The sequence below is a fragment of the Strigops habroptila genome, unplaced genomic scaffold (genome assembly GCF_004027225.2).
Source record: "Strigops habroptila isolate Jane unplaced genomic scaffold, bStrHab1.2.pri NW_022045596.1_ctg1, whole genome shotgun sequence".
Classification (NCBI taxonomy): Eukaryota; Metazoa; Chordata; class Aves; order Psittaciformes; family Psittacidae; genus Strigops; species Strigops habroptila.
In genome coordinates, this window is record NW_022651077.1 from 1 (window position 1) to 26,543 (window position 26,543).

At 57.8% G+C, this 26,543-nt stretch overlaps 2 protein-coding genes across 4 annotated transcripts; one reads left to right on the top strand and one right to left on the bottom strand.

The window, feature by feature from the left end:
- Positions 1–1,515: 1,515 nt before the first annotated feature.
- LOC115602976 (AP-1 complex subunit sigma-1A-like) lies at positions 1,516–8,207 on the bottom strand. 3 transcript variants are annotated; one of them, XM_030474454.1, is made up of 5 exons: positions 8,098–8,127; positions 8,044–8,060; positions 7,140–7,318; positions 3,888–3,996; positions 1,516–1,735 (listed from the first exon to the last, which is right to left on the bottom strand). In XM_030474454.1, the coding sequence occupies exons 2-5, from the start codon at positions 8,044–8,046 to the stop codon at positions 1,538–1,540; spliced, it is 489 nt and encodes a 162-aa protein (XP_030330314.1). In that variant the 5' UTR covers positions 8,047–8,060; positions 8,098–8,127; the 3' UTR covers positions 1,516–1,537. The 3 variants fall into 3 exon arrangements, with proteins under 3 accessions (XP_030330314.1, XP_030330315.1, XP_030330317.1); XM_030474455.1 differs by having other exon boundaries at positions 7,140–7,367; positions 8,044–8,207; XM_030474457.2 differs by having other exon boundaries at positions 1,523–1,735; positions 7,140–7,295; positions 8,044–8,201.
- Positions 8,208–10,111: 1,904 nt separating this feature from the next.
- Positions 10,112–26,266, top strand: LOC115602977 (fibroin heavy chain-like). The gene is made up of 12 exons (XM_030474458.1): positions 10,112–10,438; positions 12,736–23,394; positions 23,501–23,689; positions 24,157–24,275; positions 24,361–24,419; positions 24,683–24,831; positions 24,952–25,017; positions 25,099–25,261; positions 25,369–25,530; positions 25,606–25,706; positions 25,966–26,024; positions 26,110–26,266. Exons 1-12 carry the CDS (start codon positions 10,375–10,377, stop codon positions 26,146–26,148), a joined length of 11,829 nt encoding a protein of 3,942 aa, XP_030330318.1. The 5' UTR covers positions 10,112–10,374; the 3' UTR covers positions 26,149–26,266.
- Positions 26,267–26,543: the final 277 nt, after the last annotated feature.

Here is a 26,543-nt window from a genome sequence, read left to right on the forward strand (position 1 = left end):
GGTTCCATAGGGGTGTTTGGGGGGTTCCATAGGGTGTGGGGGGTCCATAGGGGGGTTTGGATGTTCCATAGGGGTGTTTGGGGGGTTCCATAGGTGAGTTTGGGGGGTCCATAGGGGTATTTTGGGGGGGTCCATGGGTGAGTTTGGGGGTCCCACAGGTGAGTTTTGGGGTGTTCCATAGAGGTGTTTGGGGGGGGGGAGTCCATAGATGTTTTGGGGGATCCATAGGGGTGTTTGGGGGTTCCATAGGTTGAGTTTTGGGCTGTTCCATAGGGGTGTTATGGGTGCTCCATAGGTGAGCTTGGCGGTGTTCCATAGGGGTGTTTGGGGGGCTCCATAGGGGTGTTATGGGGGTTCCATAGGTGAGTTTGGGGGCTCCATAGGGGTGTTCTGGGGGCTCCATAGGTGAGTTTTGGGCTGTTCCATAGGGGTGTTTGGGGGCTCCATAGGGGTGTTATGGGGGTTCCATAGGTGAGTTTGGGGGCTCCATAGGGGTGTTCTGGGGGCTCCATAGGTGAGTTTGGGGGCTCCATAGGGGTGTTTTGGGGGCTCCATAGGTGAGTTTTGGGCTGTTCCATAGGGGTGTTTGGGGGCTCCATAGGGGTGTTATGGGGGTTCCATAGGTGAGTTTGGGGGCTCCATAGGGGTGTTCTGGGGGCTCCATAGGTGAGTTTTGGGGGCTCCATAGGGGTGTTTTGGGGACTCCATAGGTGAGTTTGGGGGCTCCATAGGGGTGTTATGGGGGCTCCATAGGTGAGCTTGGCGGTGTTCCATAGGGGTGTTTGGGGGCTCCATAGGGGTGTTTGGGGGTTCCATAGGTGAGTTTGGGCTGTTCCATAGGGGTGTTATGGGTGCTCCATAGGTGAGCTTGGGGGCTCCATAGGGGTGTTACGAGGGTTCCATAGATGAGTTTGGGGGCTCCATAGGTGAGTTTGGGGGCTCCATAGGGGTGTTTGGAGGGCTCCATAGGTGAGTTTGGGGGCTCCACAGGGGTGCTATGGAGGTTCCATAGGTGAGTCTGGGGCCTCCATAGGTGAGCCTGGGGGCTCCATAGGGGTGTTTTGGGGGCTCCATAGGGGTGCTATGGGGTTTCCATGGGGGTGTTTTGGGGGCTCCATAGGTGAGTTTGGGGGCTCCATAGGGGTGCTATGGGGTTTCCATGGGGGTGTTTTGGGGCTCCATAGGTGAGTTTGGGGGCTCCATAGGGGTGCTATGGGGTTTCCATGGGGGTGTTTTGGGGGCTCCATAGGTGAGTTTGGGGGCTCCATAGGGGTGCTATGGGGTTTCCATGGGGGTGTTTTGGGGGCTCCATAGGTGAGTTTGGGGGGCTCCATAGGGGTGCTATGGGGTTTCCATAGGGGTGTTTTGGGGGCTCCATAGGTGAGTTTGGGGGCTCCATAGGGGTGCTATGGGGTTTCCATAGGGGTGTTTTGGGGGCTCCATAGGGTGAGTTTGGGGGCTCCATAGGGGTGCTATGGGGTTTCCATGGGGGTGTTTTGGGGGCTCCATAGGTGAGTTTGGGGGCTCCATAGGGGTGCTATGGGGTTTCCATAGGGGTGTTTTGGGGGCTCCATAGGTGAGTCTGGGGGTGCCTCACCTCCTGCAGCAGATCCGCCTGCTCGATGGCCTTGAGGACGCTCTTCTTGGAGGTGTCCTGGATCTCGCCCCCCATCACGAACTCGTCCAGGATGAAATAGGCCTTCTCGAAGTTGAAGATGATGTCCAGCTCACACACCTGCCCAGGAGAACCCGGCCTGGCCTCAGGGGGGGGCCCAGCACCGCCCCACGCACCCACCAGTGCTCCCCTGCCCATGGGATGGAGCTTGGGGTGCTCCCGGGGCTTTCGGGGTGACCTTTAGGTGGCCAAGCACCCATAGTGAGACCCTGGGGTGACTTCAGTATGACCTTAACATGGCCAAGCACCCATAGTGTGGCTCTAGGGTGGCCCAAAGCGGCTTTGGGGTGACCTTTAGGTGGCCAAGCACCCATAGTGTGACACTGGGGTGGCTTTGGGGTGACCTTAATATGGCCAAGCACCCATAGTGTGGCTCTAGGGTGGCCCAAGGTGGCTTTGGGGTGACCTCAGGATGGCCAAGCACCCATAGCATGGTGCTGTGGTGGCCATGGGGGCCCTGGGGTGACTTTGGGGTGACCTTAGGATGGCCCTGGGGGGGCCCAAGGCGGCTTTGGGGTGACCTTTAGGTGGCCAAGCACCCATAGTATGACCCTGGGGTGGCTTTGGGGTGACCTTAATATGGCCAAGCACCCATAGTGTGACCCTGGGGGGGCCCAAAGTGGCTTTGGGGTGACCTTTAGGTGGCCAAGCACCCACAGCATGGCCTGAGGTGGCCCCTGGGTGGTTCTAGTGGCCCTGGGATGGCTTTGGGGTGACCTCAGCATGGCCCTGGGGGAGCCAAAGTGGCTTTGGGGTGACCTTAATATGGCCAAGCACCCATAGTGTGGCCCTGGGGTGGCCCTTGGGTGGCCCAAGGTGGCTTTGGGGTGACTTTGAGATGGCCAAGCACCCATAGTGTGACCCTGGGGTGGTTCTGGACGCCCTGGGGTGGCTTTGGGGTGACCTTAGGATGGCCCTGGGGTCACCCAAAGTGGCTTTGGGGTGACCTTTAGGTGGCCAAGCACCCATAGTGTGACCCTGGAGTGGTTCTAGAGGCCCTGGGCGCACTTTGGGGTGACCTTTAGGTGGCCAAGCACCCACAGTGTGACCCTGGGGTGGCTTCAGTATGACCTTAACATGGCCAAGCACCCCTAGTGTGGCTCTAGGGTGGCCCAAAGTGGCTTTGGGGTGACCTTAATATGGCCAAGCACCCATAGTGTGACCCTGGGGTGGTTCTGGGCGCCCTGGGGTGACTTTGGGGTGACCTTAGGATGGCCCTGGGGTCGCCCAAAGCAGCTTTGGGGTGACCTTTAGGTGGCCAAGCACTCACAGCATGGCCTGAGGTGGCCCTTGGGTGGTTCTAGTGCCGCTGGGGTGGCTTTGGGGTGACCTCAGCATGGCCCTGGGGGGGCCAAAGTGGCTTTGGGGTGACCTTAATATGGTCAAGCACCCATAGTGTGACCCTGGGGTGGTTCTGGGGACCCTGGGATGGCTTTGGGGTGACCTTAGGATGGTGCTGGGGTAACCTTAATATGGCCAAGCACCCATAGTGTGGCTCTAGGGTGGCCCAAGGTGGCTTTGGGGTGACATCAGGATGGCCAAGCACCCATAGCATGGTGCTGCGGTGGTCATGGGGGCCCTGGGGTGACTTTGGGGTGACCTTAGGATGGTGCTGGGGGGGCTTAAGGTGGCTTTGGGGTGACCTTTAGGTGGCCAAGCACCCATAGTGTGACCCCGGGGTGGCTTTGGGGTGACCTTAATATGGCCAAGCACCCATAGTGTGGCTCTGGGGTGTCATTTAGGTGGCCCAAGGTGGCTTTGGGGTGACCTTTAGGAGGGCAAGCACCCACAGTGTGACCCTGGAGTGGTTCTGGGGGCCCTGGGATGGCTTTGGGGTGACCTTAGGATGGTGCTGGGGGGGCCCAAAGTGGCTTTGGGGTGACCTGTAGGTGGCCAAGCACCCATAGTGTGACCCTGGGGTGGCTTCAGTATGACCTTAACATGGCCAAGCACCCCTAGTGTGGCTCTAGGGTGGCCCAAAGTGGCTTTGGGGTGACCTTAATATGGCCAAGCACCCATAGTGTGGCCCTGGGGTGGTTCTGGGGACCCTGGGATGGCTTTGGGGTGACCTTAGGATGGCCCTGGGGGGGGCCCAAGGTGGCTTTGGGGTGACCTTAAGGTGGCCAAGCACCCACAGTGTGACACTGGGGTCTCCCTGGGGGTCCCTGGGGGTGTCCCTGGGGTGTCCCTGGGTCCCCCCCGGGGCACTCACGCTGCCGAAGTACTTGTCGAGCAGCTCCACGTATCGGTGGATGAGCTCCAGCGTGATGAGCTCATTGTCCTGCCCCTCGATGGCGCAGCAGAAGTACAGGCTGGCGTACCTGGGGGGGCAGCAGGGGCTGGGGGGGGGCTGCAGCCAGAACTGCCCCTAAAACACCCCAAAACAGCCCCAAAACACCCCAAAACACCCCCAAAACAGCCCAAAACAGCCCCAAAACAGCCCCAAAACAGCCCCAAAACAGCCCAAAACAGCCCCAGAACACCCCAAAACACTCCAAACACACTAAAACCCCCAACACACTAAAGTCACCCCGAAACACCCCCAAAATACACTAAACCACCCCAAAACACTCAAATCACCCCAAAACACCCCAAAAATACACTAAACCACCCCAAAACACTCAAATCACCCCAAAACACCCCAAAAATACACTAAACCACCCCAAAACACTCAAATCACCCCAAAACACCCCAAAAATACACTAAACCAGCCCAAAACACCCTCAAACACCCTCAAACCCCCTTAAACACCCCAAAACACTCCCAAACACCCTCAAACCCCCTTAAACACCCCAAAACACTCCCAAAACACACTAAAACCCCCCCAAACCTCCTAAATCACCCCAAAACACTCCCCAAACACTCTAACCTCCCCAAGATACCCTAAAACACCCTAAAATACCCTCAAATCACCCCAAAACACCCTCAAACACCCTAAAACACTCCCAAAACACCCCAAACCACCCCAAAACACCCTCAAGCACCCCAAAACACTCCCAAAACACCCCAAACACCCCCAAAACACACTAAAAAACCCCAAAACACCTAAACCACCCCAAAACACTCTAAACCTCCCCTAAACCTCTCCAAAACACCCTCAAACACCCCAAAATACCCCCAAATCACCCCAAAACACACTAAACCCCCCCCAACACCCTCAAACACCCTCAAACACTCCCAAAACACCCTAAACCACCCCAAAATACCCTCAAACACCCCAAAACACACTAAAACACCCCAAAACACTCCCCAAACACACTAAAACTCCCCAAAACACCTAAATCACCCCAAAACACTCCCAAAACACTCTAAACCTCCCCTAAACCTCCCCAAAACACCCTCAAGCACCCCAAAATACCTCCAAATCATCCCAACACACCCTAAAACACCCCAAAACACCCTTAAAACACCCTCAAACACCCCAAAACACCCCCAAAACACCCTAAAACACCCCCAAAACCACATGAAAACCACCTTAAACGACCTAAAAGCAGGGAATCCACCTTGTACCCTAAGAACACAGTAAAACACCCCCAAATCACCCCAAAACACCCCAAAACCACCCTACAACACCTAAACCCACCCTAAATCCACCCCAAAACCATGGTGTGGGGTGATGGAACCCCCCTTGCACCCTAAAAACACCCCAAAACAGCCCAAAATGACCCTAAAACCATGACATGGGGTGATGGAACCCACCTTGAACCCTAAAACCACCCCAAACCCATGGCATGGGGTAGTGGGACCCACCTTCAACCCAAAGCCACCCCAAAACCATGGTGTGGGGTGATGGAACTCATCGTCCACCCTAAAATCACCCCAAAACACCCTAAAACCACCCCAAAACACCCTAAACCACCCCAAGACCATGGCTTCAGGTGGAGGAACCCACCTTGCACCCTAAAAACACCCCCAGAACACCCTAAAACCACCCAAAACCATGGTATGGGGTGGTGGAACCCACTTTGCACCCTAAAAACACCCAAAAGTCCCCCGAAACACCCCAAAGCCACGTCACGGTGTGGTGGAACCCTCCCTTGGTGCCACCATGAGCTGGCTGCAGTGGCCCTGGGGAGCTGGGGGGGGGTTCTGGGGGGGTTTGGTGGAGTTTGGGGTGGGTTTGGTGGGGTCTGGGTTGGTTCTGGGTGGGTTTGGTGGGGTCTGAATTGGTTTGGGGTGGGTTTGGTGGGGTCTGGGTTGGGTCTGGGTTGGTTCTGGGTGGGTTTGGTGGAGTCTGGGTGGGTTCTGGGTTGGTTTTGGTGGGGTCTGAGTTGGTCCTGGGTGGGTTTGGTGGGTTCCGGGTGGTTTTAGTGGGTTCTGGGTGGATTTGGGGTGGGTTTGGTGGGGTCTGGGTTGGTTCTGGGTGGGTTTGGTGGAGTCTGGGTGGGTTCTGGGTTGGTTCTGGGTGGGTTTGGTGGGGTCTGAGTTGGTTCTGGGTGGGTTTGGGGTGGATTTCAGGTGGGTTCTGGGTGGTTTTGGTGGGTTTGGGGTGGGTTTGGTGGTCTCTGGGTTGGTTCTGAGTAGGTTTGGGGTGGGTTCTGGGTGGGTTTGGTGGTGTCTGAGTTGGTTCTGGGTTGGTTTGGTGGGTTCTGGGTGGTTTTGGTGGGTTCTGGGTGGATTTGGGGTGGGTTGAGTGGGTTTTGAGTTGGTTCTGGGTGGGTTTGGGGTGGGTTTGGTGAGTTCTGGGTGGGTTTGCAGTGGTTTTGGTGGGTTCTGGGTGGGTTTGGTGGGGTCTGAGTGTGTTTGGTGGGTTTTGAGTTGGTTCTGGGTGGGTTTGGGGTGGGTTTGGTGGGGTCTGGGTGGGCTCTGGGTTGGTTGTGGGTGGGTTTGGTGGGTTCTGAGTTGGTTCTGGGTGGGTCTGGGGTGGGTTTGGCGAGTTCTGGGTGGGTTCTGGGGAGTTTGGGGTGGGTTTGGTAGGTTCTCAGTTGGTTCTGGGTGGGTTTGGTGGGGTCTGGGTTGGTTCTGGGTGGGTTTGGTGGGTTTTGAGTTGGTTCTGGGTGAGTTCGGGGTGGGTTTGGTGGGGTCTGGATGGGTTCTGGGTGGGTTTGTGGTGGATTTGGTGGGGTCTGGGTTGGTTCAGGGCTGGTTCTGGGTGGTTTTGGTGGGTTCTGAGTTGGTTCTGGGTAGGTTTGGTGGGCTCTGAGTTGGTTCTGGGTGGGTTTGGTGGAGTCTGGGTGAGTTTGGTGGAGTTTGCGGTGGGTTTGGTGGGTTCTGGGTTGGTTCTGGGTGGTTTTGGTGGGTTCTGGGTGGATTTGGGGTGGGTTTGGTGGTCTCTGCGTTGGTTCTGGGTGGGTTTGGTGGGGTCTGGGTTGGGTTCTGGGTGGGTTTGGTGGGGTCTGGGTTGGTTCTGGGTGGGTTTGAGGTGGGTTTTGTGGGGTCTGAGTGGGTTTGGTGGGTTTTGAGTTGGTTCTGGGTGGGTTTGGGGTGGTTTTGGTGGGTTTGAGGTGGGTTTCGGGGGCGTCACCTCTTGTAGACGACCTTGAGGTCCCTCCACTCGAGGAAGCTGCACATCTTGGGCTTGCGCGCCAGCACCACCTGCATGAGCTCCCGAACCATCTTCTTCTTGTCGCGGTCGGCGGTGGCCAGGTACCACTTCTGCAGGCGCAGCTTCCCCTGCCGGCTGAACAGCAGCATGAACCGCATCTGGGGGGGCACAGCGGGTCACCGGGGGGCTGCGGGGACACCGGGGTCACTGCGGGGGACATGGGGGGCACTGTGGGTCACTATGGGGCTGGGGATCACTGGGGGCCACTGTGGGGCTGGGGGGGACATGGGGGTCACTGTGGGGCTGGGGGGGACATCGGGGTCACTGGGGGTCACTGTGGGGCTGCGGGGGACATGGGGGTCACTGTGGGGCTGGGGGGGACATGGGGATCACTGGGGGTCACTGTGGGGCTGGGGGGGGACATGGGGTCACTGCGGGGCTGGGGGGTGACATGGGGGTCACTGGGGGTCACTGTGGGGCTGGGGGTGACATGGGGGTCACTGGGGGTCACTGTGGGGCTGGGGGGGACATGGAGGTCACTGTGGGGCTGGGGGTGACATGGGGGTCACTGGGGGTCACTGTGGGGCTGGGGGTGACATGGGGGTCACTGGGGGACTGAGGGGAATATGGGGGTCACTGGGGGCCACTATGGGGCTGGGGGGGACATAGGGGTCACTGGGGGGCTGGGGGTCACGGGGGTCACCGGGGGTCACTGTGGGGCTGGGGGGGGGTCAGGATGGGGACAGGCTTTGGAGATGGGGTGGGGGGAAGGCCACATGACACCCCTGGGCCACGTGACCGCGCTCCCACGTGACCCGATCCCCCTCCTTCCCCGGCGCTCCCCGCCCCCCCCCCGCCGCCCGTTCCCGCCCCGTCCCCTCACCATAGCGGCGGTGCCGGGGTCCCGGTCCCGGTGTCCCGGGGGCCCGGTCTCCGATATCCCGGTATCCCGGGGGCCGGTCCCGGGGCTCCCGTTACGATCGTTCTCGGCCTCTTCTTACTCCGCTGAACCCGGGCCCGGCCGCACCGCGCATGCGCCGGAGCTTCGGGGGGGGGGGGAAGGGGGCGGGGCCTGTTGCTGGGGGCAACGGAGTGAGGTGGGAGGGGCCAGCTCGGAGGGAGGGGCGGTTGCCATGGCAACGGCGGGAGCGCCGCGGGGCGGGGTTTCCTGGCAACGGTTGGGGGGGGCGGGTTTCCATGGCAACGGGAGGGACTTCTGTGGCGGAGGGGGGGTCTATGGGGGTGATGGGGCAATTCGGGGCTCCGGGGGGCGGGTTTGGGGCGCTATGGGGCCAGCGGGGGGCCTGGGGCAGCCCCCCCCCGTGGGACTGAGCCCATCGGGGTGCTGGGGTTGGGTGCTGGGGGTGCTGGGTGCTGCTCTGGGGGTGCCTCGTGCTGCTCTGGGGGTGCTGGGAGCTGGTGTTGGGGTGCTGGGGGGTGCTGGGTGCTGGTATTGGGGTGCTGGGGGGTGCTGGGTGCTGCTATGGAGGTACTGGGTGGTGGTATTGGGGTCCTGGGGGTGCTGGGTGCTGCTGTGGGGGTGCTGGGTGCTGGTGTTGGGGTGCTGGGTGCTGCTATGGGGGTGCTGGGTGCTGGTATTGGGGTGCTGGGTGCAGGATGCTGCTATGGCGTGCTGGGTGCTGCTATGGGGTTGCTGGGTGCTGGTGTTGGGGTGCTGAGGGGTGCTGGGTGCTGCTATGGGGGTGCTGGGTGCTGGTATTGGGGTGCTGGGTGCAGGATGCTGCTATGGCGTGCTGGGTGCTGCTATGGGGTTGCTGGGTGCTGGTATTGGAGTGCTCAGGGGTGCTGGGTGCTGCTGTGGGGGTGCTGGGTGCTGCTATGGGGGTACTGGGGGATGCTGGGTGCTGATATTGGGGTGCTGGGGGGTGCTCGGTGCTGCTATGGGGGTTTGGGGGGGGTGCTGGGTGCTGCTATAGGAGTGCTGGGTGCTGCCATGGGGATGCTGGGTGCTGATATTGGGGTGCTGGGGGGTGCTGGGTGCTGCTATGGGGGTGCTGGGTGCTGGCGTTGGGGTGCTGGGGTTGCTGGGTGCTGCTGTGGGGGTGCTGGGTGCTGGTGTTGGGGTGCTGAGGGGTGCTGGGTGCTGCTATGGGTGTGCCTGGTGCTGGTATTGGGGTGCTGGGTGCTGGTATTGGGGTGCTGGGGGGTGCTGGGTGCTGCTATGGGGGTAGCGGTGGTGTTGGGTGCTGGGGTTGGGGTGCTGCTGTGGGGGTGCTGGGTGCTGCTATAGGGGTGCTGGGGGTTGCTGGGTGCTGCTATGGGGGTGCTGGGTGCTGGTATTGGGGTGCTGGAGGGTTCGAGTTCCTCCATCCCTCCCCCATGTCCCCTTTTCCCACCCCGCACCCCCATTCCCCCCCCATCTCCCGCACCCCCATTCCCATCCCATCTCCCGCACCCCCATTCCCACCCCATCTCCCGCACCCCCATTCCCCCCCCATATCCTGCACCCCCATTCCCACCCCATCTCCCGCACCCCCATTCCCACCCCATCTCCCTCACCCCCATTCCCCCCCATCTCCCGCACCCCCATTCCCATCCCATCTCCCGCACCCCCATTCCCACCCCATCTCCCGCACCCCGATTCCCACCCCATATCCCGCACCCCCATTCCCACCCCATCTCCCGCACCCCCATTCCCACCCCATCTCCCGCACCCCCATTCCCACCCCATATCCCGCACCCCCATTCCCACCCCATCTCCCACACCCCGATTCCCACCCCATATCCCGCACCCCCATTCCCACCCCATCTCCCACACCCCGATTCCCCCCCATCTCCCGCACCCCGATTCCCACCCCATCTCCCGCACCCCCATTCCCACCCCATCTCCCGCACCCCCATTCCCACCCCATCTCCCGCACCCCGATTCCCACCCCATCTCCCGCACCCCCATTCCCATCACATCTCCTGCACCCCCATTCCCACCCCATCCCGTCGCCCCCCAGGGCAGGTGGGATCGGGACGTGCTCCGGCTTTGGGACCCCCCTGGATGTGTCTCCTGGAGCCCCCCCTTGTCCCAGCGTGCCCCATGGGTGACCCCTTTCCCGGCAATGGGTGTCGTCACCTCCGGTTCCACCCCTCCCTTGGGGACCAAAGGTCCTCCCGGTGCTGATCCGTGTCCCATTCCCACCTCACCCGCGGCCAGGGCTGGAACCCGGAGCCCACGTCCCCCCATTCCCAGCGCTCCGTAGGGATGCGAGGTCGCCTGGTGGGTGCTGGGGTCTTAGTGTACGTCTGCTTCCTGCTGCTCCTCAAAGGTGGGTGCTGCTGGTGCCACCCCGGGCACCCCGAGGGCTTGGGGAGGGGTTGGGACCAGGGTCTGGTGCTGAAGGTCTGGGTTTGGTGTCAACCAAGCATGAACTGGGGGTCTTGAGGGGCTTTGAGGGGGTCACAGGTTCTTAGGACCCAGCTGGAGGGTCTTGGTGGGTCTTTGGAGACCCAAGGGCAGGTCTTTGGGGGGGTCACAGGTTCTGAGGACCCAGCTGGAGGGTCTTGGTGGGTCTTTGGAGACCCAAGGGCAGGTCTTTGAGGGGGTCACAGGTTCTGAGGACCCAGCTGGAGGGTCCTGGTGGGTCTTTGGAGACCTAAGGACAGGTCTTTGGGGGCGTCACAGGTTCTGAGGACCCAGGTGGGGGTCTTGGTGGGTCTTTGGAGACCCAAGGGCAGGTCTTTGGGGGGGCCACAGGTTCCTAGGGCCCAGGTGGGGGTCTTGGTGGGTCTTTGGAGACCCAAGGGCAGGTCTTTGGGAGGGTCACAGGTTCTGAGGACCCAGCTGGGGGGTCTTGGTGGGTCTTTGGAGACCCAAGGGCAGGTCTTTGGGGGGGTCACAGGTTGTTAGGACCCAGCTGGAGGGTCTTGGTGGGTCTTTGGAGACCCAAGGGCAGGTCTTTGGGGGGGTCACAGGTTGTTAGGACCCAGCTGGAGGGTCTTGGTGGGTCTTTGGAGACCCAAGGGCAGGTCTTTGGGGGGGTCACAGGTTGTTAGGACCCAGCTGGAGGGTCTTGGTGGGTCTTTGGAGACCCAAGGGCAGGTCTTTGGGGGGGTCACAGGTTGTTAGGACCCAGCTGGAGGGTCTTGGTGGGTCTTTGGAGACCCAAGGGCAGGTCTTTGGGGGGGGTCACAGGTTGTTAGGACCCAGCTGGAGGGTCTTGGTGGGTCTTTGGAGACCCAAGGGCAGGTCTTTGGAGACCCAAGGACAGGTCTTTGGGGGGGTCACAGGTTCTTAGGACCCAGCTGGAGGGTCTTGGTGGGTCTTTGGAGACCCAAGGGCAGGTCTTTGGAGACCCAAGGATAGGTCTTTGAGGGGGTCACAGGTTCTGAGGACCCAGGTGGGGGTCTTGGTGGGTCTTTGGAGACCCAAGGACAGGTCCTGGGGGGACGTTGGTCTATGGTTGATGTGTCTTTGGTGGTTCACAAGGTTTTGGGGGTCTCGGGGGTCTTTGGTGGCATCTTTGGAGAACCCAGGGCAGGTCTTTGGGGAATGTTGGTCTCTGGTCTATGGATGAGGAACCCAGTATGAGCTTATGGCTCAGGATGAAGGGGAGGGCGGGGACAGGGGACGTCTGCTTCAGGCCACCCCACCAGGAAGAGCAAGTGGATGACGCCCTCGATCGGCACCCGGGATATTCCGGGAATGTGTTGACAGCAACTTCCTGGTGGCGGGAGCTGAGAACCTGGACCTTGTCCCCACCACCAGGGAGTGGCTGCTGAGGAATGTGAAGATCAAGGGAGGATGAAGCGGTGGAGCTGGAGATACTCAGGGCAGGGAGAAGGGGAACCTCAGGAGAACAGAGCTGGAGGGATCTGCTCAGAGCATCCCCAGGGGATAAAGCCCTGCAGGGATGAGGAGACCAAGGAAGATGGTCAAGGGTCACCTTCTCCAAGCTCATTCCACAAAGAGGAGCGCCAGGAGGCCTCCATGGGTGGACAGGAGCTTCTGGACAAGCTTGTTCAGCCTGGAGAAGGCTCCTTAAGGGGAGACCTTAGAGCAGCTCCCAGTGCCTAAAGGGGCTCCAGGAAACCTGGAGAGGGGCTTTGGACAAGGGATGGAGGGATGGGATGAGGAGGAACGGCTCCAACTGCAAGAGGGAAGAGTTAGATGGGACCTAAGGGAGACGTTCTCCACCATTGAGGGTGGTGGGATGATGGACCAGGGTGCCCAGAGAAGCTGTGGCTGCCCCATCCCTGGCAGTGTTCAAGGCCAGGTTGGACACAGGGGCTTGGAGCTCCAGTGGAAGGCGTCCCTGCCCGTGGCAGGGGTTGGAACCGGATGAGCTTTATGGTCCCTCCAACCCAAACCATTCCATGATTCCATGTTTCCAGACCAACGTGGGGCTCTGTGGAGGTCGGGGGGTTCCTTTGGAGAACCAGCGGCAGGTCTGTGGTGGAGGGGGGTGAATGGGGGTCAGTGGGGTTGGGGGGATGTGGGTGTTTGATGTGGAGGAGGTGGTGGGATGGGACCATCAAGGGGTCACCAATGGAACCACCTGAGGACACTGGGTGCAGGTGGACACCAGACTCAAGGTGCCTTTGTGACACCTCATCTCCTGCGCAGGTGATGGTGGCCAGCAGGACCCATGGGACACAGGCCAAGCACAGGGGCAGAGCACGGAACGGATCGGGAATGCCAACGAGGAGGTGCCGACTGACCAGGGTGAAGGACCTAAAGAGGTTCCCAGCAGCAGGAACACAAAGGTCCTGGTGCAGGAGGTGGGAAAGAAGCGGATCAGGAGAGGGGCTGTGACAGGACCAGAGGGTGAGAGCAGGGCAGGAGGAATTGCCACCACTGGGACAGGGAGGGAGACGGAGGGACCCAGGAGCACCTTCACGTCGGGATCAGAAGAGGTGTCGCAAACAGGAGACACTTGGGGATCCGGAGACATTTCAGGATCAGGAGACTATTCGGGATCAGGAGACTTTTCAGGATCCGGAGAGTCTTCGGGATCAGGAGAAATTTCAGGATCCGGAGACATTTCAGGATCAGGAGACACATCAGGATCAGGAGACTTTTCAGGATCAGGAGACATTTCGGGATCCGGAGACTTGTCAGGATCCGGAGACACGTCAGGATCAGGAGATGCTTCCGGATCCGGAGACATTTCGGGATCAGGAGAAATTTCGGGATCTGGAGACTACTCAGGATCAGGACACGCGTCGGGATCAGGAGACATTTCGGGATCCGGAGACTTGTCGGGATCTGGAGACTCTTCGGGATCAGGAGACATTTCGGGATCTGGAGACATTTCGGGATCCGGAGACTTGTCGGAATCAGGAGACGCTTCGGGATCAGGAGACATTTCGGGATCAGGAGACATGTCAGGATCTGGAGACTCTTCAGGATCCGGAGATTCTTCCGAATCAGGAGACATTTCGGGATCAGGAGACAATTCGGGATCTGCAGACTATTCAGGATCAGGAGAGACGTCGGGATCCGGAGACTCTTCGGGATCCGGAGACTCTTCGGGATCTGGAGACTATTCAGGATCCGGAGACATGTCGGGATCTGGAGACGTTTCAGGATCCGGAGACATTTCGGGATCTGGAGATTTGTCGGGATCAGGAGACGCTTCAGGATCTGGAGACTCATCAGGATCCGGAGAGTCTTCGGGATCAGGAGACATTTCGGGATCTGGAGACTCTTCGGGATCTGGAGATGCTTCCGGATCAGGAGACATTTCGGGATCTGGAGACTATTCGGGATCAGGAGACTTGTCGGGATCCGGAGACTCTTCAGGATCTGGGGACTCATCAGGATCCGGAGAGTCTTCAGGATCTGGTGACATTTCGGGATCAGGAGACAATTCGGCATCTGGAGACTATTCAGGATCGGGAGAGACGTCGGGATCCGGAGAGTCTTCGGGATCAGGAGACATTTCAGGATCCGGAGACATTTCGGGATCAGGAGACTCTTCGGGATCTGGAGATTCTTCGGGATCAGGAGACTTGTCGGGATCCGGAGACACGTCAGGATCTGGTGACAATTCAGGATCGGGAGAGACATCGGGATCAGGAGACTTGTCAGGATCAGGAGACTCATCAGGATCAGGAGACACGTCGGCATCTGGAGACTATTCAGGATCAGGAGACTCTTCGGGATCGGGAGACTCGTCTGCATCCGGAGAGTCTTCAGGATCTGGTGACATTTCGGGATCTGGAGACTCTTCGGGATCCGGAGACTCTTCGGGATCAGGAGATGCTTCCGGATCAGGAGACATTTCGGGATCTGGAGACTATTCAGGATCAGGAGACACGTCAGGATCTGGAGAGACATCAGGATCTGGAGTTGTTTCAGGATCCGGAGACGTTTCAGGATCCGGAGACATTTCGGGATCCGGAGATTTGTCGGGATCAGGAGACGCTTCGGGATCTGGAGACTCATCAGGATCCGGAGTGTCTTCGGGATCAGGAGAAATTTCGGGATCTGGAGACTCATCGGAATCAGGAGATGCTTCGGGATCAGGAGACATTTCAGGATCTGGAGACATTTCGGGATCCGGAGAGTCTTCGGGATCAGGAGACATTTCGGGATCAGGAGACTCGTCAGGATCTGGAGACTCTTCGGGATCGGGAGACTCATCAGGATCCGGAGAGTCTTCGGGATCAGGAGACATTTCGGGATCCGGAGACTCTTCGGGATCAGGAGACACGTCAGGATCTGGTGACAATTCAGGATCAGGAGACACGTCGGGATCAGGAGACTCTTCAGGATCAGGAGACTTGTCGGCATCTGGAGACTATTCAGGATCAGGAGACTCTTCAGGATCGGGAGACTTGTCTGCATCCGGAGAGTCTTCAGGATCTGGTGACATTTCAGGATCTGGAGACTCTTCGGGATCAGGAGATGCTTCCGGATCAGGAGATGCTTCTGGATCAGGAGACATTTCGGGATCTGGAGACTCTTCAGGATCAGGAGATGCGTCAGGATCTGGAGATGTTTCAGGATCCGGAGACATTTCAGGATCCGGAGACATTTCGGGATCTGGAGACTTGTCGGGATCAGGAGACGCTTCGGGATCTGGAGACTCATCAGGATCGGGAGAATCTTCGGGATCCGGAGAAATTTCGGGATCTGGAGACTCATCGGAATCAGGAGATGCTTCGGGATCAGGAGACATTTCAGGTTCAGGAGACACATCAGGATCAGGAGAGTCTTCGGGATCTGGAGATTCTTCCGAATCTGGAGACATTTCGGGATCAGGAGACTCGTCAGGATCTGGAGAGTCTTCAGGATCTGGAGACATTTCGGGATCAGGAGACAATTCGGGATCTGCAGACTATTCAGGATCAGGAGAGACGTCGGGATCCGGAGAGTCTTCGGGATCAGGAGACACGTCGGGATCTGGAGATTTGTCTGGATCAGGAGACATTTCGGGATCCGGAGATTTGTCGGGATCAGGAGACGCTTCGGGATCTGGAGACTCATCAGGATCCGGAGTGTCTTCGGGATCAGGAGAAATTTCGGGATCTGGTGACATTTCGGGATCCGGAGACTCTTCGGGATCCGGAGACACGTCGGGATCTGGAGATGTTTCAGGATCCGGAGACGTTTCAGGATCCGGAGACTCTTCGGGATCCGGAGACGCTTCCGGATCAGGAGACACCTCGGGATCTGGTGACAATTCAGGATCGGGAGAGACGTCGGCATCCGGAGACTCTTCAGGATCAGGAGATGCGTCAGGATCTGGAGAGACATCAGGATCTGGAGACGTTTCAGGATCCGGAGACATTTCGGGATCCGGAGATTCGTCGGGATCAGGAGACGCTTCGGGATCTGGAGACTCATCAGGATCCGGAGAATCTTCGGGATCAGGAGAAATTTCGGGATCTGGAGACTCTTCAGGATCAGGAGACATTTCGGGATCCGGAGACTCATCAGAATCAGGAGATGCTTCGGGATCAGGAGACATTTCAGGATCTGGAGACATTTCGGGATCCGGAGACTTGTCGGGATCAGGAGACACATCAGGATCTGGAGACTCTTCGGGATCAGGAGACTTGTCGGGATCAGGAGACACATCAGGATCCGGAGACTCTTCAGGATCGGGAGACTCGTCAGCATCTGGAGAGTCTTCAGGATCTGGTGACATTTCGGGATCCGGAGACTCTTCAGGATCTGGAGACTCTTCGGGATCTGGAGATGTTTCTGGATCAGGAGACATTTCGGGATCTGGAGACTATTCAGGATCAGGAGACACGTCAGGATCTGGAGAGACATCAGGATCTGGAGATGTTTCAGGATCAGGAGACGTTTCAGGATCCGGAGACATTTCGGGATCCGGAGATTTGTCAGGATCAGGAGACGCTTCGGGATCTGGAGACTCATCCGGATCTGGAGAATCTTCGGGATCCGGAGACTCATCCGGATCCGGAGAGTCTTCGGCATCAGGAGACATTTCAGGATCTGGAGACTATTCTGGATCAGGAGACACGTCAGGATCTGGTGACATTTCGGGATCCGGAGACTCTTCGGGATCTGGAGACACGTCGGGATCTGGAGACTTGTCAGGATCAGGAGACATTTCGGGATCCGGAGACGCTTCTGGATCAGGAGAGACGTCGGGATCCGGAGACACATCTGGATCGGGAGACTCGTCAGGATCTGGAGAGTCTTCAGGATCTGGTGACATTTCAGGATCAGGAGAAATTTCGGGATCAGGAGACTCATCGGGATCTGGAGACTCTTCAGGATCCGGAGACACATCAGGATCAGGAGACATTTCGGGATCGGGAGAGTCTTCGGGATCCGGAGAATCTTCGGGATCGGGAGACTCATCGGGATCAGGAGACACATCAGGATCCGGAGACTCATCAGGATCAGGAGAAATTTCAGGATCTGGAGACTCTTCGGGATCCGGAGACATTTCAGGATCAGGAGACTTGTCGGGATCTGGTGACAATTCAGGATCGGGAGAGACATCGGGATCAGGAGATGCTTCTGGATCAGGAGACATTTCGGGATCAGGAGATTTTTCGGGATCAGGTGACGCTTCGGGATCTGGAGACTCATCAGGATCCGGAGAATCTTCGGGATCAGGAGAAATTTCGGGATCTGGAGACTCTTCAGGATCAGGAGACATTTCGGGATCCGGAGACTTGTCGGGATCCGGAGAGTCTTCGGGATCAGGAGACACATCAGGATCTGGAGACTCTTCGGGATCAGGAGACTCATCAGGATCCGGAGAGTCTTCAGGATCTGGTGACATTTCGGGATCAGGAGACAATTCGGCATCTGGAGACTATTCGGGATCGGGAGAGACGTCGGGATCTGGAGAGTCTTCGGGATCAGGAGACTCGTCGGGATCAGAAGACACATCAGGATCAGGAGACTCTTCGGGATCGGGAGACACGTCGGGATCTGGAGACACGTCAGGGTCCGGAGACGTTTCAGGATCCGGAGACATTTCGGGATCTGGAGACTTGTCGGGATCAGGAGACATTTCGGGATCTGGTGACATTTCGGGATCCGGAGACTCTTCGGGATCCGGAGACACGTCGGGATCTGGAGACGTTTCAGGATCCGGAGACGTTTCAGGATCCGGAGACTCTTCGGGATCCGGAGACACGTCGGGATCTGGAGACGTTTCAGGATCCGGAGACTCTTCGGGATCCGGAGACGCTTCCGGATCAGGAGACACCTCGGGATCTGGTGACAATTCAGGATCGGGAGAGACGTCGGCATCCGGAGACTCTTCAGGATCAGGAGATGCGTCAGGATCTGGAGAGACATCAGGATCTGGAGACGTTTCAGGATCCGGAGACATTTCGGGATCCGGAGACTTGTCGGGATCAGGAGACAATTCGGGATCAGGAGACATTTCGGGATCAGGAGACTCTTCGGGATCCGGAGACTTGTCGGGATCAGGAGACACATCAGGATCAGGAGACTCTTCAGGATCGGGAGACTCGTCAGCATCTGGAGAGTCTTCAGGATCTGGTGACATTTCGGGATCCGGAGACTCTTCAGGATCCGGAGACTCTTCGGGATCTGGAGATGTTTCTGGATCAGGAGACATTTCGGGATCTGGAGACTATTCAGGATCAGGAGACACGTCAGGATCTGGAGAGACATCAGGATCTGGAGATGTTTCAGGATCAGGAGACGTTTCAGGATCCGGAGACATTTCGGGATCCGGAGATTTGTCGGGATCAGGAGACGCTTCGGGATCTGGAGACTCATCAGGATCGGGAGAATCTTCGGGATCAGGAGACTCATCCGGATCCGGAGAGTCTTCGGGATCAGGAGACATTTCAGGATCTGGAGACTATTCTGGATCAGGAGACACGTCAGGATCTGGTGACATTTCGGGATCCGGAGACACGTCAGGATCAGGAGAGACGTCGGGATCCGGAGACTCTTCGGGATCAGGAGACACGTCGGGATCTGGAGACTTGTCAGGATCAGGAGACATTTCGGGATCCGGAGACGCTTCTGGATCAGGAGAGACGTCGGGATCCGGAGACACATCTGGATCGGGAGACTCGTCAGGATCTGGAGAGTCTTCAGGATCTGGTGACATTTCAGGATCAGGAGAAATTTCGGGATCCGGAGACTCATCGGGATCTGGAGACTCTTCAGGATCAGAAGACACATCAGGATCAGGAGACATTTCGGGATCGGGAGACTCTTCGGGATCCGGAGAATCTTCGGGATCGGGAGACTCATCGGGATCAGGAGACACATCAGGATCCGGAGACTCATCAGGATCAGGAGAAATTTCGGGATCTGGAGACTCTTCGGGATCCGGAGACATTTCAGGATCAGGAGACTTGTCGGGATCTGGTGACAATTCAGGATCGGGAGAGACATCGGGATCAGGAGATGCTTCTGGATCAGGAGACATTTCGGGATCAGGAGACTCTTCAGGATCAGGAGATGCATCAGGATCTGGAGAGACATCAGGATCTGGAGACGTTTCAGGATCCGGAGACGTTTCAGGATCCGGAGACATTTCGGGATCCGGAGATTTTTCGGGATCAGGTGACGCTTCGGGATCTGGAGACTCATCAGGATCCGGAGAATCTTCGGGATCAGGAGAAATTTCGGGATCTGGAGACTCTTCAGGATCAGGAGACATTTCGGGATCCGGAGACTTGTCGGGATCCGGAGAGTCTTCGGGATCAGGAGACACATCAGGATCTGGAGACTCTTCGGGATCAGGAGACTCATCAGGATCCGGAGAGTCTTCAGGATCTGGTGACATTTCGGGATCAGGAGACAATTCGGCATCTGGAGACTATTCGGGATCGGGAGAGACGTCGGGATCTGGAGAGTCTTCGGGATCAGGAGACTTGTCGGGATCAGAAGACACATCAGGATCAGGAGACTCTTCGGGATCGGGAGACACGTCGGGATCTGGAGACACGTCAGGGTCCGGAGACGTTTCAGGATCCGGAGACATTTCGGGATCTGGAGACTTGTCGGGATCAGGAGACATTTCGGGATCTGGCGACATTTCGGGATCCGGAGACTCTTCGGGATCCGGAGACACGTCGGGATCTGGAGACGTTTCAGGATCCGGAGACGTTTCAGGATCCGGAGACTCTTCGGGATCTGGAGACACGTCGGGATCTGGAGACGTTTCAGGATCCGGAGACTCTTCGGGATCCGGAGACGCTTCCGGATCAGGAGACACCTCGGGATCTGGTGACAATTCAGGATCGGGAGAGACGTCGGCATCCGGAGACTCTTCAGGATCAGGAGATGCGTCAGGATCTGGAGAGACATCAGGATCTGGAGACGTTTCAGGATCCGGAGACATTTCGGGATCCGGAGATTCGTCGGGATCAGGAGACGCTTCGGGATCTGGAGACATTTCAGGATCTGGAGACATTTCAGGATCCGGAGACTCTTCGGGATCAGGAGACACGTCGGGATCTGGAGACACGTCAGGGTCCGGAGACGTTTCAGGATCCGGAGACATTTCGGGATCTGGAGACTTGTCGGGATCAGGAGACATTTCGGGATCGGGAGACTTGTCGGGATCAGGAGACAATTCGGGATCAGGAGACATTTCGGGATCAGGAGACTCTTCGGGATCAGGAGACTTGTCGGGATCAGGAGACACATCAGGATCAGGAGACTCTTCAGGATCCGGAGACTCGTCAGCATCTGGAGAGTCTTCAGGATCTGGTGACATTTCGGGATCCGGAGACTCTTCAGGATCTGGAGACTCTTCGGGATCTGGAGATGTTTCTGGATCAGGAGACATTTCGGGATCTGGAGACTATTCAGGATCAGGAGACACGTCAGGATCTGGTGACATTTCGGGATCCGGAGACACGTCAGGATCAGGAGAGACGTCGGGATCCGGAGACTCTTCGGGATCAGGAGACACGTCGGGATCTGGAGACTTGTCAGGATCAGGAGACATTTCGGGATCCGGAGACGCTTCTGGATCAGGAGAGACGTCGGGATCCGGAGAGTCTTCGGGATCAGGAGACTTGTCGGGATCAGGAGACACATCAGGATCAGGAGACTCTTCGGGATCGGGAGACACGTCGGGATCTGGAGACACGTCAGGGTCCGGAGACGTTTCAGGATCCGGAGACATTTCGGGATCCGGAGACTCATCAGAATCAGGAGACAATTCGGGATCAGGAGACATTTCGGGATCTGGAGACTTGTCAGGATCAGGAGAAATTTCAGAATCTGGAGACTCTTCGGGATCAGGAGACTTGTCGGGATCAGGAGACACATCAGGATCAGGAGACTCTTCAGGATCGGGAGACTCGTCAGCATCTGGAGAGTCTTCAGGATCTGGTGACATTTCGGGATCCGGAGACTCTTCAGGATCTGGAGACTCTTCGGGATCTGGAGATGTTTCTGGATCAGGAGACGTTTCAGGATCCGGAGACATTTCGGGATCCGGAGATTTGTCAGGATCAGGAGACGCTTCGGGATCTGGAGACTCATCAGGATCTGGAGAATCTTCGGGATCGGGAGACTCATCCGGATCCGGAGAGTCTTCGGGATCAGGAGACATTTCAGGATCTGGAGACTATTCTGGATCAGGAGACTTGTCAGGATCTGGTGACATTTCGGGATCCGGAGACTCTTCGGGATCCGGAGACACATCTGGATCGGGAGACTCGTCAGGATCTGGAGAGTCTTCAGGATCTGGTGACATTTCAGGGTCAGGAGAAATTTCGGGATCAGGAGACTCATCGGGATCTGGAGACTCTTCAGGATCAGAAGACACATCAGGATCAGGAGACATTTCGGGATCGGGAGACTCTTCGGGATCCGGAGAATCTTCGGGATCGGGAGACTCATCGGGATCCGGAGACACATCAGGATCCGGAGACTCATCAGGATCAGGAGAAATTTCGGGATCTGGAGACTCTTCGGGATCCGGAGACATTTCAGGATCAGGAGACACATCCGGATCGGGAGAGACATCGGGGTCAGGAGATGCTTCTGGATCAGGAGACATTTCGGGATCCGGAGGCTCTTCAGGATCAGGAGATGCATCAGGATCTGGAGAGACATCAGGATCTGGAGACGTTTCAGGATCCGGAGACGTTTCAGGATCCGGAGACATTTCGGGATCCGGAGATTCGTCGGGATCAGGAGACGCTTCGGGATCTGGAGACTCATCAGGATCCGGAGAATCTTCGGGATCAGGAGAAATTTCGGGATCTGGAGACTCTTCAGGATCAGGAGACATTTCGGGATCCGGAGACTCATCAGAATCAGGAGATGCTTCGGGATCAGGAGACATTTCAGGATCTGGAGACATTTCGGGATCAGGAGACTTGTCGGGATCCGGAGAGTCTTCGGGATCGGGAGACTCATCGGGATCAGGAGACACATCAGGATCCGGAGACTCATCAGGATCCGGAGAAATTTCGGGATCTGGAGACTCTTCGGGATCCGGAGACATTTCAGGATCAGGAGACACATCCGGATCGGGAGAGACATCGGGATCAGGAGATGCTTCTGGATCAGGAGACATTTCGGGATCCGGAGACTCTTCAGGATCAGGAGATGCGTCAGGATCTGGAGAGACATCAGGATCTGGAGACGTTTCAGGATCCGGAGACGTTTCAGGATCCGGAGACATTTCGGGATCTGGAGATTCGTCGGGATCAGGAGACGCTTCGGGATCTGGAGACTCATCAGGATCTGGAGACTCTTCGGGATCAGGAGACTCATCAGGATCCGGAGAGTCTTCGGGATCTGGAGACACGTCAGGATCTGGAGACTCATCAGGATCTGGTGACATGTCGGGGTCAGGAGACAATTCGGGATCAGGAGACAATTCGGGATCAGGAGAGACATCGGGATCTGGAGACTCTTCAGGATCCGGAGACACATCAGGGTCTGGTGACAATTCGGGATCGGGAGAGACATCGGGATCAGGAGATGCTTCTGGATCAGGAGACATTTCGGGATCCGGAGACTCTTCAGGATCAGGAGACTCATCGGGATCTGGAGATTCTTCGGGATCCGGAGATTCTTCGGGATCTGGAGACATTTCGGGATCCGGAGACTCTTCGGGATCTGGAGACTCTTCGGGATCAGGAGACACATCAGGATCTGGTGACAATTCGGGATCGGGAGACTCTTCAGGATCAGGAGACTCATCGGGATCTGGAGATTCTTCGGGATCCGGAGACATTTCGGGATCCGGAGACTCTTCGGGATCAGGAGACACATCAGGATCTGGTGACAATTCGGGATCGGGAGACTCTTCAGGATCAGGAGCCTCATCGGGATCTGGAGACATGTCAGGATCTGGAGACTCTTCGGGATCAGGAGATTCTTCGGGATCAGGAGACACATCAGGATCTGGTGACAATTCGGGATCGGGAGAGACATCGGGATCAGGAGAGTCTTCAGGATCCGGAGACATTTCGGGATCAGGAGACTCTTCGGGATCAGGAGACGCTTCCGGATCCGGAGACACGTCGGGTTCTGGAGACACGTCAGGATCAGGAGAGACTTCGGGATCAGGAGAGACGTCGGGATCAGGAGACTCTTCGGGATCAGGAGAAACTTCAGGATCTGGGGAGACAACCTCCACCCCTGTACCAATTTCCACCTCCAACCCCACCATCAGCATCATTACTGGTGACTCTGCAACTGCTTCATCGGGCTCCACCAGTCCCGTTTCCACCACTCCTGTTTCTACCACTCCTGTTTCCACCACTCCTGTTCCCATCACTCCCACCCTCATCCTTCCTACAACCACCTCCAGCACCACAAACTCAGGTGAGGCTCCTCCTTCCAGGCACCTCCTTGGCCTGTCCCTTCCCTCTTCCCTTCCCCATGGCCACAGGGTGCCCCTGGCCGTGTCCCACCTCTCATGTCCCTACAGGTCCATGCCTCAACGGGGGCACGTGGGATGGGATCAAGTGCAATTGTAGTGGTGCGTTCTATGGGACTGCTTGCGAGTTCCCGGTCTGCCAGAACGGGGGCACCTGGAGCGCAGGGCTCTGCATCTGCCCCGAGAACTTCCAGGGCTACGAGTGCGAGGAGGCCACGAGCAGCATCGAGGTCAAGGACGGTAGGAACCCACCCCTGGGTGGCCCTGCTGGGGCACCAGCGCAGGATGGGGCCTGGGGTCACCTCGAGGAGAGATGGAGATGGGAGTGGGGGCACTAGGGAGGGACTGAGCTGGGAATGGGGCCACCAAAGAGGGACTGGCTTGGGAAGGGGCCACCATGAGTAACCGAGCTGGGAATGGGGCCACCATGGAGGGACCAAATTGGGAATGGGGTTACCAAAGGGAGGTCAACCTGGGAATGGGAACAGCATGGAGAGACAAACCTGGGAATGGGGACACTAAAGAGGGACCAAATTGGGAATGGGGCCACCATGGAGGGACTGAGCTTGGAATGGGGCCGCCACGGAGGGAACAGCACGGGAATGGGACCACCATGAGGAACCGAGCTAGTCCCTTTATGAAGGGCACTATGGAGGGACAGGGGCACTCAGGTCTGTTGCTTATGGGTCTCTTCCTGCTTGGTGAAGTGCTGATGGATGCGACGGTGGAGATGACGACCAAGATTGAGAACCGGGAGTTCACGGAAGATCTTCAGGACAAGTCCTCGGCAGCTTTCAAGGAGTTCAAGCAGGAGTTTGAGGAGCAGGTCAGGACATGGTGACACCAGGGACACCCCCCTTGGGATTGGAGCTGGTGCCCAGATCTCTCCATGGCTTCTCTTTGTCTTTCAGATGAGTGACATCTACAAGAATATCGAGGGCTACCAAGGTGTGGTGATCCACGAATTGACGTGAGTGTCCACCAGGGTGGTGGGTCCTGACCTGCTCTACCTGCTCCGGCAGGGGGATTTGGGATGAGAGGACCCATGGGGGTCAAATAGAAGTGATGCTCTCCAAGGATGGGGCATCCACATCCCTCTAAGCCATGTTCTATCCCTGGGGGCTCCTCCAGGATGGTCCAGCCCCATGTAACGGTGGCCATGCTGTCCCTCCACATGTGGGGACCCCACACTGGTCTCCCTGCCACAGCCACCCATGTCTCTTCTCCGTGCAGCCAGGGCAGCATCGTGGTGAACTACACGGTCCTCCTGAAGGTCCTTGCCAGCACCAAGGCCAACGAGACACTGAAGACCATCTCCAGTGACCTTGTCAGTGCCATCAACGACTACACCAGCTGCAATGAAAGCTGTACAGGAGACAACTGTGAGTGATGCTGCTGGTGGCCCTCCATGCACTGGTTGGCACCAGGGCGAGGTCCTTGCTGGGGGAAGGATGGAAGTTGAGCCCAAGGGTGCCCACCAGCAGCTTCTCTCTCCACCCTAGGCTCTTTCTGCTTCAACCGTACGTTCACCAGCGTCACCAGCTACAAGACAGAAGAGGTTGAGACAAGTAAGTGAACCCACAGGATGTTCCTTCCCATCCTGGGACTCCCCCAGGCCACGTCCCTGAGCTGTGACCTCCCACCCTTAGGCGTGTGTGGCAACCTCACCCTGGCGAGCTTCAGTTCCTTCTACTTCCCACTCCTCACGGACACCGGCGTTGTCTGCATCACCAGATGTGACAAGCGAGCCTCTGACCCCCTCCCCTGCGTCTATGGCACCTGCAGGGTGCTCCAAGACGGACCAGAGTGCACGTAAGGACCCTGTTGGGTGTCCACCACACTGTCCTCACAGCGGGTGCCCCCTCCTTGGCTTCAGGCTGAAGCCAGCGCTGGTGTCACCACTTGGACATCCCCACCAGGTGCTCGGACCGATCGGCATTCTGGTACCAGGACAATGCCTGCAGCTCACGGGTCAGCAAGCTCGCGGTGGCCATCGGGGTCCCGGTGACCGGGCTGGTCGTGGCCATCGCCATCTTCACCGTCTTCCTGGTGCGGGCTCGGAGGCAGAATGAGGAGTACAGGCAAGTGGGGTGGAGACAAGGGGTTGTCCCATAGGAGCATGCCCTGTTCTCATCCCTCTCCATCCCACCACGCAGGGAAAAGTTGACATCCCGCTCAGAGCTCTACAGCAGCGTGGACGAGATCTGGAGCAGCCCACAGGGCTTCGCCACCAACAACCAAGGAATCATGCTGGAAGGTAATGGGGCTGGTGGGATGGAGGGATGGATGGATGACGGATGGATGGATGGATGGATGGATGGATGGATGGATGGATGGATGGATGGATGATGGATGGGTGGGTGGATGGATGGATGGATGGATGGATGATGGATGGATGATGGATGGATGGATGGATGGATGATGGATGGATGGTGGTGGGCCAGGTGGAGCTGCAGCCCCCCAGGGGGCTGCATGCTGAGGTCCATGCCACCTCTCCTTCCTTTCCCCCCCAACAGACCTGGAGACCCCCAGCACCACCCAGATTTACCTGGAGAATGTGGACACGTCGCAGAAGGTGGGTGCCACGTCCCTAGGACCCCCCACCCACTGTGATGGGGACACCCCCCCTTCATCCCCATCTCTCCTTCTTTCCTCTCCAGATCCACATCCAGAAGCCATCTCAGATCATTATCCCTTGAGAAGAACCCAAGAGCCGCCGCCAAGTGGGGGAACCACGAGGATACCCCCCACCCTCCTCCCTTCAAAGTTCTGTCAAACCCCTTTTTGTAGTTGAATAAACCACTCATTTTATTGTCACCTCGTGGCCACCGGGGATACACATGGGGCCTCTGGGGGGGGGTGGGATGACATTGAGGGGTCCCCAGGTGGCCACCACCACATGGTCACCCCATGGACGGTGGGAACCACACGGACTTCAGGGGACACCACTGAGGCAATGACCACCATGGGCATGTTGAGCTCTACAGCCAGTGGTGACAGCACCAGCCCTGTCAGCCCCTCCAGCCCTCCTGGCCCCACAGGTCCTAAGGGCCCTCTGAGCCCCTCCAGCCCCACAAGTAGCTCTAGAACTGCT